The 17,109-nt window shown below is 33.1% G+C and overlaps 1 protein-coding gene across 2 annotated transcripts; it reads right to left on the bottom strand.

The window, feature by feature from the left end:
* Positions 1–2,386: 2,386 nt before the first annotated feature.
* On the bottom strand, positions 2,387–6,422 carry LOC110672214 (pentatricopeptide repeat-containing protein At3g22150, chloroplastic). Of its 2 annotated transcripts, XM_021834926.2 has the most exons (3): positions 6,097–6,422; positions 3,802–5,727; positions 2,387–3,014 (listed from the first exon to the last, which is right to left on the bottom strand). In XM_021834926.2, exons 1-3 carry the CDS (start codon positions 6,264–6,266, stop codon positions 2,981–2,983), a joined length of 2,130 nt encoding a protein of 709 aa, XP_021690618.2. In that variant the 5' UTR covers positions 6,267–6,422; the 3' UTR covers positions 2,387–2,980. The 2 variants fall into 2 exon arrangements, with proteins under 2 accessions (XP_021690618.2, XP_057997676.1); XM_058141693.1 differs by lacking the exon at positions 6,097–6,422 and having other exon boundaries at positions 3,729–5,866.
* Between the last annotated feature and the right edge of the window lie 10,687 nt (positions 6,423–17,109).

Here is a 17,109-nt window from a genome sequence, read left to right on the forward strand (position 1 = left end):
TTGTATAAAAAAAATAAATAAATTATGAGTATTTATAACAAGTACAACATGCAAATCACGTTATTAAAAAAAAACTAACTAGCAATAAATAAAAGTAGTAGCAGTAATAATGATAAATTTATGAAGTTAAGATATTATTATGCTAAAAAATTCTTTAACTGAAAAAGATAATAATAATTAAATACTGTAAAGTGTAAATATGTATTTAGAACATTTTAAAAATAAAGTATTTATATGCTTAATTTATAAGTGATTAATTAATACTAATTTTTTAATAATTTATAATAGATTTTTTATTGATAACATGTATAACTAGCCTAGTATGAAACAATTATTATATTGCAGATTTTTCTTAATTTAAAGTACGTACATCAGTGAGTCTTGACAATAGTTACTAGAAAGTTTTGGTGTAGTATAGATCTAATTAAAATTGGCTCTTAAATATAATTTTTAAACATAATCTTAATAATACATATGAAAATTTTAATGTTTAAGTTAAATATATAAAAATAAACTAATTTTTTAATAAAAAGGCTATATTATTAATGTGAATTTTAAGGATTCGAGACGAGAAAAAAAAGTCTCTTCGTCCTACGCTGTACAATATCAATAATAGAGCGAAATCACGGAAAAAAAATTATGGACAAATTGAGTCAGAATAAAAAATAATTAACATCCCCATTAAAGTTTGACCCTCCTCTGCAGTTAGTCCGACGTCCACCCTTGGGAGAGATTTGAGCAGTGTTAATATGAAACGCATTTAACCTTCCGCACATACCCTGCATCTTGACATCCCTACTTCAATTAAAGCGTGGCAAATTTTTTTTTTTTTTTGGCTCATCTAATTACTTTTTGTCAAAAACATAATTCATTTACAAACTTTTCACAACCCGTGTGCCGCAAGAATTTAGGCCCAATAAAAAAAAAAACAAAAGAAGCTTTATGTGCACAAAAATAGAAGTTAAAGAGGGTTTAATTCAAAATCATAATTCTACAAGGCTCAATGGCAAAATCATGAAAAGTTGGCTTCAAAATGAGAGGTGACAATTTTTTACCTGACCCAATAACTCAACTCAACTTCGCCCTATCACTTACTCACAATTGACTTAAACATGCACTAAACTCGAACGACCAGCAAAATGGAAGATCAATCATAGACTCATATGACCCAACCCAAAGCTTACCCATTTGGTTGACTCAATCAATCTAAACTTTGACCCTAAAATTAAAATATTAAAATTATTTCTTTTCGAAAGAAAAAACATTTTGACTTGAAAGGACCTGCAACCTACAAATTGACCATAATTCTTTTGACTATATTGACCCGATGGGTAAACTAAACCAGTCCGCAACCGATGATGACCCAACCTAAACCCACCCAAAAAGACAAGGCCCGAGGTTACTAGAACCCACCCAACTTGACTCATTTGCTATCTCTAGTTTTATCTAAATTTTTCATTAGCTAGACAATGATGATGAAAAAACATCTACAAACTGTAGTGATTTGTCTAATAGATCCAGAGTTTATATTTGCATGTCATACTAGTACACTACTCTGAACAGAACAATAAATTTTTGTATTATTGAGAATCAAATTGTTTTCTGTGTACATGCCTATCTGTCTCTCCACATTCAGTTGAAGTGTAAAACCAAATAATAGCATATCGAAAAAAAAACTTTGTGCAATGAAGGAGTAATTTGCAGGAAAAGAACACAAAAGCTGACCATTATTTCTTATAAGATGAAAATCACCAATAAGAAGGCCCCCATATTCATATCCCCATTGATATTGTCACTCCACAAGAATAGTCTCCCGAAGAAGTCCAATTTTTTCCACGAGGTTGCCTACCGAGGGAGGTTCAGTAGGTGTAAATCCTTGTGGGGCGAAGGGAAGGTGCATTACTGGGAGGCAATGTTTGCGGGAGTTTATTTTCGGGGCAAACAGGCCAACCGGGCAAGAAGGAGAGTTGCCGGGAGGAGCAGGCCAAAATGAGGTTAAGTCTGCCTACTGCACGCCAAAATGAGGTTCAGAGGGGCTGGAGGAATGCTAGGCGCCTGCTGGGCCTGCCGGGCTAATGGGAGGCCCAAAACGAGGTTCACAGGCCAAGTCTGGCGCACAACGGGCCCGTTGGGCGTGCGGGCCGCGTGGGAGCAGCAGCCGGGGCAGACGAGGCACGAAACGAGGTTCATCGCGAGGGAGCGGGCGCACGGGAAAGGCTGGGGCACGCGGGACAGGAGTACGGAAACGAGGTTCAAACGTGCGCGAGTCAAAACCTAAATGTAAAATAGATTACAACTTGACAAAATTCAGTCACTTGGGACTAGTGTGAAATGTTTGTCAAGAACTGAAGGCACAAACTCATCTTAAAAGTTTGCAAAACAGAACTGAATTTGAACATGAGCCCAAAGCGCATTATGTGGAAAAACATTAAAGTAACATTTTACTTCCACCAAATGTAATTGATGCAAAAAAGAAAAAGAACTAATAATGTTAAGAAAGAATGAAATTTCACCTGATGTAATCTATTACATAATGAAAAGAAAGCAAGCAATTACTTATGGAAAGATAAAGGACTAATAAGAGTAGCACCTGCAGGATCAGGATTACTCTTGCCCAGACATCCTCTTTCCGGAGTTTTCATACCTTCTATCTTAAGGAAATATCATGTAGATGCACAATGGGCCAGGAATGCAGGGGATGACACAGATTTTTTGCTGAGTACCCTGATGAGAGACTTCAAAGTTTGTTGCACACAATTTTATGCTGTGGAGTAACAAGAACATTTTAGAAGCTTTTGCTCTTGGATAAAGACAGGGCAAGAGATGCTACATGATGTTTTTGCCTCAGTAACAGCCATACAACATTTGTCCCAGTTTATATCAAAAGGATCCATAACATGAGAATTGACTGAGTTTTACGCTGGCCTCAACCTACCACAACTCTTCTCCTTTTTCCAGGCCTAGGACCGACTCTGTTTTGCTAAGCTCCCATAGGCAGAGTTGAACATTTGCTCCTGTCACAGCCAAAATTTTGAATGAAGGAATATATTAAAAGGAAGAGAAAAAAAATATTGAAGATTATAAATCTTCCTCTCACCAATAAAAGACATACAAACATATGCACAAGGGATAGTTAAATATTAACTAAAATCTCACTCTTTTCTTGACTGAGAAAAACAAATTAAAAAAAATTCCTATAACTTGGGTGAAAAGAACAGCAGTACAATTGACAAAAATTAATCCAGACATTCTTTCCTTGAAATGGACTCATAAATAGTAGGACAATGACTATAGTAACATTTACCCAACCACGAAAACACAAAACCATGCATAAAATCCGCATATTTATGTAGCAGGTAAATGAAAGGCCCCTGCGACTCAATGCTAGTTGTATTTTGCAAGACCAAAAGTTCGTATAACTTCATTTCTTGAATAAAAGGCAATAATGCAAGAGTTTTGTAGACTGAGCCAAAGAAATGCACAAGAAACTTTTTTAAGGTTGCTTCACATAGCTTACTTTACCTAATCTTTCTTGTTGCTATAGCTGAACTGAACACTGTAGACCATTAAAATAAGAGACATGGAAAGCACCCAATAATAATCTGCTAATACGTGTTTGCAAATCATCACTTTTGCAAGCATTCCCTGATTTCAGATAATAGTGATGTTCATTTGTACTATAAAAAGAAACCCGAAAAGTTATAGCAGCGGCATTTGCCACCAGTTACCTGTATTTGTTTTTCCAATTGTTAATTGTCCAGTAATAATACCACCTAACAAAAAAACATGTCAAACACATACCCAGGAGAAGGATTACGATCAGTATCTTTCAGCTCCAATGCCAATCTTTCCAACATTTCATATATTTCATCACATTGAGGGTGATCCTTATCTTTAGACATAAAATGGATTACATGACCTCCGATACCAATCCAACTACAGCCAACTTCCTTTTGCAGACCCTTTTCCCTCATCTCTTTTCTCAATTTATCAACACTTTCCCAGTTTGCTTCTTCAGCATACATATTGGAGAGCAAAACTTTATAGCCTGCCATGCTGTCTACTGAGCCCATTTGAAGTAACTTATTGGCAATAACCTCTCCCAGTTCAATGGGTCCATGAAGTCTACAAGCTCCAAGAAGTGATCCCCAAATTTCCATTACATTCCCTTCTTTGCCCAGTTGTTTAACAAACTCATAGGCTTCAATCACTTTCCCAACTCTTCCTAACATGTCTGCAACACAACAATAATGCTGAATTGAAGGCTGAATCTTAAATTCTCTCTTCATTGACTCAAATACCTGAAGACCTTCATCAACCAAACCAGCATAACTGCAAGCTGACAAGACCACAACAAAAGTAACTGCATCAGGCTCAATACCAGATTTCTGCATTGAGTGAAACAAAGAGAGAGCTCTCTCCCCCATCCCATGTTGGCCGTAACCCAATATCATTGCCGTGCATGTGACAGAATTTTTCTCAGAAGATCTGGTAAAAACACTTTCAGCATAATTAATTGCGCCTGATTTAGAGTACATGTCAACAAGGGCAGTTCTTACAAAGATATTATGGTCCAATAAATAACGGATGGAGACTCCATGGAGCTGCTTTCCGGAATCTACAATTCCCAATGGGTTACAAGCTGGGATAATGGATGCTAAGGTCACAGCATTAGGCCTTAGATTTTGCTCTAGCATTTGTGAAAAGGTAACAAAAGCTTCTTCAATCAACCCATTCTGTACGTACCCAGCAATCATTGCATTCCATGTGGCTTGATCTCTATTTCTAATATAGTTCTTCTCAAAAAGGCGCTGTGATGTCCTAATCAAACCTGATTTAGCATACATGTCTATAAGATAGCCGTCCATTCCATCAAATTTTATGCCTTTCCTAACAAGATATGCATGAATCTGCTTTCCAATCTCTTGGTTTCTAAGATTAGATGCTGCAGAGAGCAGACAAGTTACTGTCACACAATCAACTGTATATTCTTGCTTCTGCATCTCATACACAAGCATCAACCCGTCATCATCCATTCCATTCTGTATGAAACCAGAAATCATGGTATTCCATGAGACAGCATTTCTTTCTGGCATCTTCAAAAAAACTTTGAATGATGTGCAGACAGAATTGCACCTCGAATACATGAAAATGATTGCATTCAGTATCCTCACTGGTAGTACTGTTAGATTCTTAATTACAAAGGCATGCAGCTGTTGACACAAGTCCAAACGCTGCAACTGTGAAACTGCTGTTATAACTGAGAGAAAGGTTACATCATCAAGAACAGTCTGTTCAGTTTCTATAGCCCGAAGAAATAGATTAATTCCTTGGAAGAAGTAATCATTCTGTACATAACTACAAATCATAGTGTTCCAAACTTCTGTATTCTTCTCCAAACAAAGGTCAAAAACCTTCCTAGCAAGATCAAGGAAACCAAGCTCAGCATACATTGATATTGCTGAACTCACAACAAACAAGTCATTTACATATTCACTACCTAATTTAAGAAGCATCCCATAAAGAATATTTGCATTCTTGTAGTGGCCAATGCTCGAGAGAGCAGGAAAAACATTGACAAAACTTACTGGACTTGGTTTAATCCCCATTTTCATCATTATCCTAAATTGTCTAATCGCTTCTACATATCTCTCCGTCTTCACATACCAAGAAACCATAGTATTACAACCAATCACATCTCTCTTAGGCATTGTCTTAAAAACATTACATACCAAATCATAATTGGAGAAATCAAAATCATTCAAGTAGTACATGCTACTCAAACATGTAGAATACATATTTAAAAGAGAATTACACACAATTCTGCTCGGGTATGATAAACAACGAATAATATGGCAATGAATGGCTTTACCTATCATTAAATTTCCAGTTTCTGCGCAGGCTTTAAGAGTAGAAGAGTATGTATAGGGATCAGATTTGGTTTGAGGAGAAGTATTTCTAAGTTGGGAGAAGAATAAAAGGGCTTCCACTGGCATGTTGTTGCAAATGAAGCCAATAATGATCGTGTTCCAAAGAACAGTAGTTGGGCGAGGGATTGCGTCGAATAGTTGGCGAGCAAGACGGGGTTGCCCCTCTTGACAGAGCCAGCTAAGTCGAGAGCGGATTGTAGGGGCTCTGAGAGTGGGATTCGATGATGGTGAGACAGTAAAGCGAGAGGCTTTACGGTGGTGGTAGTTGGAGGAAAGGTCAGTGTGACGAGAGGGTGTGGAGGGAGGGATAGGAAGATAAGAAGAAGTGGAGGACATAGGCAAATTCTCAGGATGATGACTTCCTCCTACGCTTTCCTGCGTTATTGTGTAGTTTGTTTTGCAGAAGTACAAGTTCTATCGGGATATTTCAAAGTACTATCAGAACTAGTTGTGCTTTCCATCAAAAATTGAAATAAAAATCAAATTAAATCCAAGTTAAACCAAAACTAAATCGAAAAATTAACTTTATATATATTTTTTTATATTTTTAAATATATTATATAATAAAATTATATATATTATATATAACTAAAATTATTTATATATATATATATATGCTTATATTATTTTTAAATATATTAAATCCCTTTTCTAATTATGTAATAACTTTCTAATTAAAAATTATTTAATTGAACATATATACACGCTTGTGTGTGTGTGAAGTGTATAAAGTGAATTAATTTATAGATATATTGTTTCAAAGAATTGAATTATGGTCTGCTCAAAATACTAGTGGTATGATTAGAATAAAATAATTTGTAAAGTTTGTAATAATAGCAAATAGCATAGACCAAAATAATATTTAATTATCCTATTTTTAATTTAAAACAGTTTTAATTATAATATATAAAATTTTTATAAATAACATCTACTAAATTAAAATTAAATTTATTTTTAATACTTTTGAGAATCAAAATTTAAACTGGTAAAAGTTTTATGTTGTTCAATAAAATTTTAATTTTAAAAAGTTAAATGAAAATATGATAAAAAATTTCTTTGAAGCCCAAAACTACCTAATTGTGTGCTTTTGGCTTAGGTTATACTAACCCTAACTCATATTATGCTTGTTAATTAGTTGTTATTTTATAATTGAATGGAAATATTATATTTTTTTATGAATATTTGGTGTGATGTTTTATTTTTATGTAAAAATTATTAGTTTGATTTTAGTATTTCTTTTAAATAAGTTATTATGTTTATATTATTTTATTGATATTTTATTTTATATCAGTATTGTTATCTTAGTATTAGTGCTATTATTTTTATTGATATTTTGATATTAGAAATGTGTAATTTTTTATTCTTTCAAAGGAAAGCAATAATGCAACAAATTTGAGTTTAGCAACCGAAAAGTGAACTTAATTGGAATCAAAACTAAACAAAAAAATTAGAACCGAAACTAGAACAGAATTAAAATGGAAAGCACTTTGAACTAAATTTAAACCAAAAGCACATAGAACCAAATTGAAACCAAACTAAAATTTGATTCCTATTTTAGTTCCAAAACTTGAAAGAACAAAAAATCAGATTTTGATTCTGGTCCTCACATTCCTACCTTTTTATACAAAGAGATTAAATAGTTGTGTTTTTCAAATTACAATAATAGAATGAAATTCAAATTAACTCCTAAAGTAATTGGGGCATTGAAAGGTAAATGAAACGAAAATACAAAAACTAATTAATATATTTTTCAAAATAGAATGATCAAGTAGTTAGTTTTATTAAAATAGAGAAACAAAATAATAAATTTTTTATTATTTACATACTATTAAATTATTGAGTGAATTGTAGGATAACTAAGTTTTCTCCTTTATTCACTACTTAATCTTTGAATTTTGATAGTTATATCAATTAGTCTCTAACCTTTTATTTTATCTATTAACTAGTCTCTCCATCTAAAATTTCATAGTTTTACAGTTAATCTTGTTGCTGCGAGAGAGTTGAAAACCTAGTTGTGAGAAAGTTGATAACCCAGCTGCAAGGGAGTTGTTGCTGCCTAAAATACAAACCCTCAACTTTTGTCCTTCAGTTCGTCAATTGCATGCAAGAGGAGGCACTATCCCAGCTAATAACTTAATTTGATTGTAGACTACCATAATTGATATGTCACACCTTACTCTTTTATAAGGCATAACATGATCTCGTAGTATACTTAATGAATTACCAAACTTTGCTGACCGATAACTCATTAAATACACAATAAGAGATTTTATAACAATTTTATCTCTTTTGAAGGTGGTGAGCACTTTTAACAGATATTAAAAACTTTTAATTTCATTTTAAAGACTAGGTAAAAGTTTTGATAACTTTTATTTTTCCACAAATTTTATAAAAATTTCGGGAGAGTGTCGTCTGTAATTGAGAAAAACCAAAATTTAAAACCTGTAAAAAGCACTTCCAATAAATCACTTTACAAATCTAAACCTCCAATGCAACTTAAATCCACATAATCAACCCAATCAACACAAATGCAATTCAAAATTCTCAATTCACAATATTTTCAAAACAATTAAATAAACTCATCAACATTGCATTTAAAATAGTTAATTTATATTCACAAGTTAAATTTACAGACAGAAATTTCAAAAATAATATTATTACAAGTTTACTGTACAACTGCTCAATTTTATATTAATACATCTAACGCTACAAGATTTACATCAAAATAACTACAAGGGTATAAATAAATACCCATACAAAAGATCAATGTAGTTCTCTCAATAGTAGCTCACTCTGCTGCTTTCTCATTGCCCTTATTTCCGACAGCAAAATAAGCTATCACTGAGTAAAATTTGCTCAGTGGTGCATAATAAAAATTTAAAATACTGTAAATAAAATATTTATGGACAAATCATAATTCAATCATTTCACAATCTCATTTTACCATTTTTAAATCACATTAATAATACAATTTTGTCAAATAATTTCATAAACATTGTATTGCCAATTCATACACAACTTATGTCATGACATAAAATTTTCGATCAATGCCGTGTTGTACACCACGGCAAAGCAATCTACAACCTTACTAATCGAAATCAATGAGGGAGGTGGTTAGCTAGCTAATGAGTACTCATCCGATCTCGACCTTAACTGGTAAGCCAGAGAGGGAGGAAAATAATAGATCTCAACCCCATAAATGGAGAAAGAATAATATGGTATTGTCATGCTAAGTGTGAATCAGAAATCAATTTAAAGCAATTTATTCAAATATTGCATGCAAAATCCAATCAATTTTCAAAGTCACATTTTCATTCATAAAGTGGCAACACCGAAGTTCTTAAACTCATAATTAACATAGAAATTTCATAATGCATACTAAATCAAATTTTCAATGAGAAAATGCTTAAATAAGGTTAATTCTGCACAAACCTGATTTGAATCGCCTCTAGGCCTTGACTCAATCTTCCTTATCTTTTCTCAAGTCTTTTTCAACTGAAACACGTAAATTACAGTGTTTCAGTATCATAACTCATACTAATTCCAACAATTTATTATATATTTATTTAATTGTATCCGTACATAGGCTTAAAACGGTATTCTCTAAACTTTGCATTTCGGGGTTACTATTCATGATACTGCTTGTTAGTAGAATGCCCTAGAGGATATCGTTTAGTATGTATCTAGTACATATTTTATTAATAAAAGGCAATTTCACTTTTTCGTTTACATAATGTATTTATGTGTAATAGAAAAGGTCCATTAATATTTTGTTAGAAATTCTATTCTTAAATTGTTAAGAATATGAGTGACAGTATTTCTAGCATAAAGTATCATAAATTGGTTCACTATTGAGGATACTTCACACATGACATGACTTATCCAGAAAGATTATAATCATATTTGTTCCCAAGTTATTTATATGAGATGTAAATAAGATAGAATGGTGAGTCTCATGCCATATAACAAACATGATAGGCACTTATGCATGATAAGTAGGCCGAACCAGTGACACTTATGACAAGCACGTGGAGTTTACTCTTGTCAATGCATTATCATAAATCATATCAGTGCATATAATCTTTAGACCTGAGATAGCAAAGTTATCTTGTATATAGGTGGTCTGAGTTTGATTCTGCTTTCATACTTGTACTGTGAATGGGTATATGGGCATGTGTTGGCTCTTACCAATTATATAAGGAGATAGGTGTTGATTAAGATGGAATCTGTTATCCTAAGTAAATAGGGATAAAATCCTATGTTCATTTAAATGTTCTTGATGTTTCAAGTTCTTGGCCAGGATAGACAGATTTAATTAGAAAAGAGTTTCTGATAAGAAAATCTTTTTAATCAAGAACTAGAATTAAAAGAGAACATAATATTCATAGCAAATGGAGTTCGACATAAACCATGACTCCAGCTCGAATTGAGATTTTATAACAGAGAGATTCTAGTACATGGTAACATATGATTATAGGTTCATTTAAGGTATTCCTTATTACTGATTGGGTGCCCATGGCATGCTATGCTAGGTGTTAACCATGGTCTATGAGGTACCTAAAATGATTTAGAGAAATCATTTATGGTAAGAAAAAGTTCTGATGATATTAAGAGTTGATGTCATATCTCATTGCCAATTAGTAATGTGCCTAGTGAGTCACACACATACACAAGTAATCACCAAGTTAAATGTGATTTAATTGATTAATTAAAGAGTTTAATTGATTAATTAAATAGGTTTAGTTTCCAATAAGATTGCAAAGTCCCTAACATGACTTGAAACCAAATCTAGGTTATTGGATGTATAGTATAAGTTAAATTTATATTTAAAGTGTTTAAATATGAATGAGAAATTAATTAATAGAGATTAATTAATTAATTTATATTTGATATAAATTGATTAGAAGAGGAGAAATAATTATTTTGGGTTGAGAACTCAAAATTACAATACAAGGGTAATTTGGTCATTTCACAGGGTGACATGTGGCACCATGAGATGGTGACACATGGCATCATGGTTTGTCATTTATCTTCCTATCATGCAAGATAATCAAAGTCAAGATTAAACCTTGCTTTTACACTTGGCTTAATGTAATTAGGTCAATTAAAATTAAGATGCAATCAGAAGATGACATGTGGCAAGGGTTTTAAGTGAACGACTTAATTATAAAAGGGAAAGAATGAAAGAACAAATTAACATTCTGATTTTTTCTCAAAGGTGCCACCACCCATGAAGCTCCTCTCCTCTCTTCTTCTTCTTCTCTCATCAATTCAAAGAGAATTGCCCATATTCTCTTGAATTAAAATTGTTAGAAATTAATTGTTTCTAGTGTCCTAAATACATCTACAACCTCTCTAAAGGCAAATCCCTAATTTCTAATTGGTTGGCAAGGCTTGAGAAGCTGTTCAAGGAGCTGCCATTGGTAATCTTGGTGTGGAAAAACTAGAGAGACAACATTTGGAGTCCTCGGTGCTTCCCAAAGGTACCAATCACATCTACAGTACATCAAAAGGTTATTGCACATGTTCTTGTATTAATCTAGGGTTCTAATAAATTAATTTTTTAATTCAAAAATCTTAAATGGCAAATGTAGATCCTAATACATATTAAAAGTGTTTTAATATGCAATTGAACATTGAAATCAATTAGGTATATAATGAATATTGCATGATGCATGAGACCCTAGAAGAAAATTTTTGAATTCAATGTTCTAATCTAACAATTTTCATGCTTCCGCTCTTTCAATTGGTATCAGAGCCACTATATTTGCCATTTAGATTGTTTAATATCTGATTTAATTGTGTGTTTTGATCAAAAATTGATTGATTCATTACTGGTTGCATAGAAGAGTGTGGCGGCATCATGTTTGTACTCCATGGTATGCATGGTTTTAGCACCACAATGGTGCGCAAGGTATATGGGCTTTAAATGAGCAATTGTTGTATGATCTAAGGCCCATCCCACTACTAATTAAAATATTCAATTAAGAGTTTTAATCACATAATTAAATTTTGATTCAAATCTGAATTTCTAAATTTGTTTGAATGAGATTTAAATATGAATTTTTAAATTTATTTGAATGAGATTCAAATCTGAATTTTTAAATTTGGTTGAATGAGATTCAAATATGAATTTTTTAATTGAATATGAGATATTCAATTTAATTTTAGTATGTATGTTTTATTTAATTGTTAAATGGTAATATGCATGATCGATGATCATGGACAATAAAAGACCAATTTGATTGGATTTATTTCTTTTATTTTTCTTTGGTTGTAAAATAATTAATTTTATTTTGGTGGCATGTATTATAAAGGTTGTAATATTTTTGGATTGTAATTTCATTTATTTGAGGACTTTGAAGTCCATGTCCTTGTAAATTCGCCTTGGTATGTCAAGGATTACAATGTAATGGATTGCAAGAAGATCAAGGAGGTCAAGAGCATTGGTGGGACCAGTGGGAGGAATTCAAGATCAATTATTGATTTTATACTCCTTCAGTAACTCTTGTAATATGAATGAATGAAATACACCTAGGAATGCCCTGATTCAATTCTTGGTGGCTTAGAATTGAATCCCTTAAAAAGTCCATGATCATACCATATTTATATGTTTATCCATGAATGCATGAGATGTACGAGAATGTATGCAAGTATATGATATATGCATGCTAATTGGATAATGTGCAAAGTGAGACCATAATAATAATTAAGCCGACCACAAAATCTTCCAAACAAATGATTAAGTTGGAAATGGTATAATTAAGGTAATTATATCATAGGCCCTCTGTTGAAGCAATTATTTTAAGAAATTTTAAATACTTGCATATGATGCAATTAATTTAAGAGATTTTCTTAAGAATAATTATTAAGCATGAGCTGTTGTAAATATGTAAATGGTTTGGTGGCTAATAATGGATGTGCCTGAAGACATTAAAATTATTTACATGTTTACTGGCTCAATGGGATCAACTTAACTAATGCAAGATAAGTTAATAATGGATGTGCCTAAGATTTTGAGCATTAGGGGCTAGGTAAATGATTGAACCTCACATGAGATGTGATGGGCAAGGAGTTGCTCACTTATAGTTTATTGTAATTCCAATAATGAATGTGCCTGAGGATGATTAATAAGACTATAAGAATTCAATCACCTACTAGAAATCCATCTAACTAGGATTTTCGTTTCATATTTTAGAAGTATAGGATTCGCTAAGTTAGTGGGAGGACCAATTTGATTAAAAGACCATAATCATTTTGGTTAATTACATGATATATTTACTAATTAATCTGGTTATTTTTTGCTGTTAATTTTCTGATAAAAATGAGCACACAACAACCACCACCATCCAATATTCTTGCGAGCATACTTGATCACAATAAGTTGACAGGACCTAATCTTTCTGATTGGCTAAGAAATTTGAAACTTGTCCTGAACCTTGAACATATAGGATATGTTCTAGACTCAAAGGTTCCTGGTCCCTTACCTCCAGAGGCCACTCAAGAGGAACATGAAACTTTGGACAAGTGGAAGGAGAATGATATGAGAGCCAAGTATTACATGCTTGCTTCTATGAGTAATGAGTTACAGAAGCAACATGAAAATATGCAATATGCAAGTGAGATCCTCCTTCACCTGTAAGAGTTGTATGGTGAACACAGCAGGAATGCTAGGTATCAGATATCTAGACAGCTATTCAGCATGAGGATGTCTGAGGGACAGAATATTGGGGATCATGTCCACAAGATGATTCAGCTTATTGAGCAGCTGGAACATCTTGACTTTAACATAGATTTCCAACTGCAGACGGATTTGATCCTTTAGTCCCTACCTGAGTCATTTGGGAATTTTGTGACAAATTTCCATATGACTAAGCAGGAATACACCTTGGTTGGTTTACTTAAAAGAATATACCGGGCAATAAAGGAAAAGAGGTAGCTTTGATTGCATCTTCTTCTGCTTGAAAGTCCAATAAGAAGAAGGGCAATAAGAAAAAGAAACCTCAAATTCTTGGTCCTTCCAAGAAGATAGCTAAACAGAAAGGGAAGACCAAAGCTGTTGGAGGCAAAGGAAAGTGTTTCCATTGCCAGAAGGATGGGCATTGGAAAAGGAATTGCCCAGAGTATCTTGCTTCTCTGAAGAACAATAAGGATACACCTTCAGAAGGTATGTCTATATCTTATTATTTAGATGCTGATGATGCTCATAGTTCATCTACAGCTTGGGTTTTAGATACTGGTGCCAGTTCTCACATTTCTTATGATATGCAAGAACTAGCAAACAGTAGCAGCTTGCATACTCGAGATGTTAGACTCCAGATTGGCAATGGCTCAACTGTTGAAGCTTTAGCCATAGTATCTAAATCTTTTTACATGTCTGGACATGTTTTATCTTTGAATAATATTTTATATGTACCTGATGCTTTTAAGAACATCATTTCTATATGTAGTTTGACTAGAAATGGCTATGAATTTCAGTTCACAAATGATATTTGTAATATTTATTTTGAAAATAAATATGTTGGCTCGGGTTATATGCATGATGGTCTTTATTATTTGGATAATAATGACAAACACAAAATGAATATAAGTAATCTAAAAGAATGCAATGCCATGGTGAAAATCAACTCAAGTTCAAAATATATTTGGCACTTAAGATTAGGTCATGTTGTAGAAGATAGGATTGCCAAACTGGAGAAAATGGGGATTTTATCCTCATTGGTTTCTGAACCTACTCCAACTTATGAATCCTCCCTTCAAGGCAAAATGACTAGATCATCCTTTGTTGGACAAGGACTAAGAGCTGAAAACATTTTGGAGCTAATACATAGTGATGTATGTGGTCCATTTAAAGAAATGGTTAGAGGCAGTTTTCATTACTTTATTACCTTTACTGATGATAAATCAAGGTTTGGGTATTTGTATTTGATGAAATACAAACATGAATCCTTTGAAAAGTTCAAAGAATTTAAATCTGAAGTAGAAAATCAAACAGGAAAAAGTATTAAAGCTCTTCGATCAGATCATGGAGGTGAATACTTGAGTACTGAATTTGATGAATAATTGAAAGAGCATGGCATTGTTTCCCAGCTGACTCCTCTAAGAATGCCACAGCTGAATGGTGTATCTGAATGGAGAAATCGTACTCTATTAGATATGGTACGTAGTATGATGAGCTATACTGATATGCCAATCTCCTTTTGGGGATTTGCATTAGAATTAGCTTTGCATATTCTGAATAGGATTCTATCAAAATTAGTATCTTCCACACCTTATGAGATATGGCATGGAAGAAAATCGAGTCTTAAGCATGTTAAGATTTGGGGTTGTCCAGCTTATATCAAAAAGCTGAACACTGATAAATTGGAAACCAGATAAGAAAATGGTCGATTTGTTGGATACCCAAAAAAGAGTTTTGGATATTATTTTTATTTGCCTACATCACAAAAGGTTGTGATAAGTAGAGATACCACATTTCTTGAACAACAATTTGTTCAAGAAAGAGGCAAAGGAAGCAAATAGAGTTAGAATTGGAGAATTTTGACCAACCAATAGATTAGATGGATATAAATCCATCTAGTCAACCTACATCTATTGATGAAACATCTACAGCTATTCCTCGCAGATCATCCAGGATATCTCACCCACCAGTGAGATATGGTTTTCTTCATGAAGAAGAACAAGAGTTGTTTACTCATGAAGAAGTAGATCATGAAGATGATCCACTTACTTATGAAGAAGCTATATCAGATATAGACTCTTCAAAATGGATTGAAGCTATGAAATCCAAAATTGATTCTATGTATAAGAATTAATTTTGGGATCTTATTGACCCACCTGAAGGTATTGTACCTATAGGGAATAAATGGATTTTCAAGAAGAAAATCGGTTCTGATAGAAAGGTAGAGACCTATAAAGCAAAGCTAATAGCGAAAGGGTTTCGCCAAAGGCAAGGAATCAATTATGAGGAGACTTTCTGACTTGTTGCCATGCTTAAATCAAGTAGGACTCTATTAGCAATAACTACATACTATGATTATGAGATTTGATAGATGGATGTCAAAATAGCTTTTCTCAATGGATACATTGAAGAAAACATTTTCATGGAACAATCTAGGGGTTTTGAATCCCAAGATGGTTCAAAAGTATGCAAGCTAAAGTGATCTATTTATGGGTTGAAACAAGCTTCGAGGAGTTGGAACATCCATTTTTATGAAGCCATTAAGTCATTTGGTTTTATAAAAAATGAGGATGAGCCATGTGTATATAAAAAGGTTAGTGATAGTGCTGTCAGTTTCCTTGTCTTATATGTCGATGATATTCTGTTGATAGGTAATAACATAGGTATTTTGACAGGTGTAAAGGTATGGTTGTCAAATATATTCTCCATGAAAAACTTAGGGGAGGCAACCTATATTCTTAGGATTCGCATCTATAGAGATAAAATAGCTAGAATTCTATATGCTTCGGCTATTTGAAGTTTAATATATGCAATGTTGTGTACTAGGCCAGATATCGCATATGCTGTTAGTTTGACTAGCAGGTTTCAATCTAATCCAGGTTTGAAACATTGGATAGCTATCAAGAATATCCTTAAGTACTTGAAAAGAACTAAGTATTTATTCTTGATTTATGGAGGTGGTGACTTTCAATTGGATGGTTATACTAATTTTGATTTCCATTCAGATATCGATGATAGAAAGTCTACCTCTGGGTTTGTGTTCATTTATAATGGAGGTGCAGTTAGTTGGAAGAGTTCCAAACAGAGTACGACTATTGATTCCACAACAGAGGCTGAGTATATTGCTACATCAGATGCTGCAAAAGAGGTTGTTTGGATATAAGGAACCCCGATCTCACCAGAAATCCAAACACATTGAAAGGCTCTACCACATTATCAGAGAGATAGTTGGGCAACGCAATATAGCCATGCAGAAAATAGCATCAGCTAAAAATCCAGCTGATCCATTCACTAAGGCTATGTCACAAGCTTAGTTAGACCGACATCTTGAAAAGATGGGTTTGAGATATTGTAATGAATGGCTCTAGTGCTAGTGGGAGATTGTTAGTAGTATACCCTACAACATATCATTTAATATGTATCTAGTACAAATTTTATTAGTAAAAGGAAATTTCACTTTTTCATTTATATAATGTATTTATGTGTAATAGAAAAGGT

Source organism: Hevea brasiliensis, unplaced genomic scaffold (genome assembly GCF_030052815.1).
Source record: "Hevea brasiliensis isolate MT/VB/25A 57/8 unplaced genomic scaffold, ASM3005281v1 Scaf2, whole genome shotgun sequence".
NCBI classification, from domain to species: domain Eukaryota; kingdom Viridiplantae; phylum Streptophyta; class Magnoliopsida; order Malpighiales; family Euphorbiaceae; genus Hevea; species Hevea brasiliensis.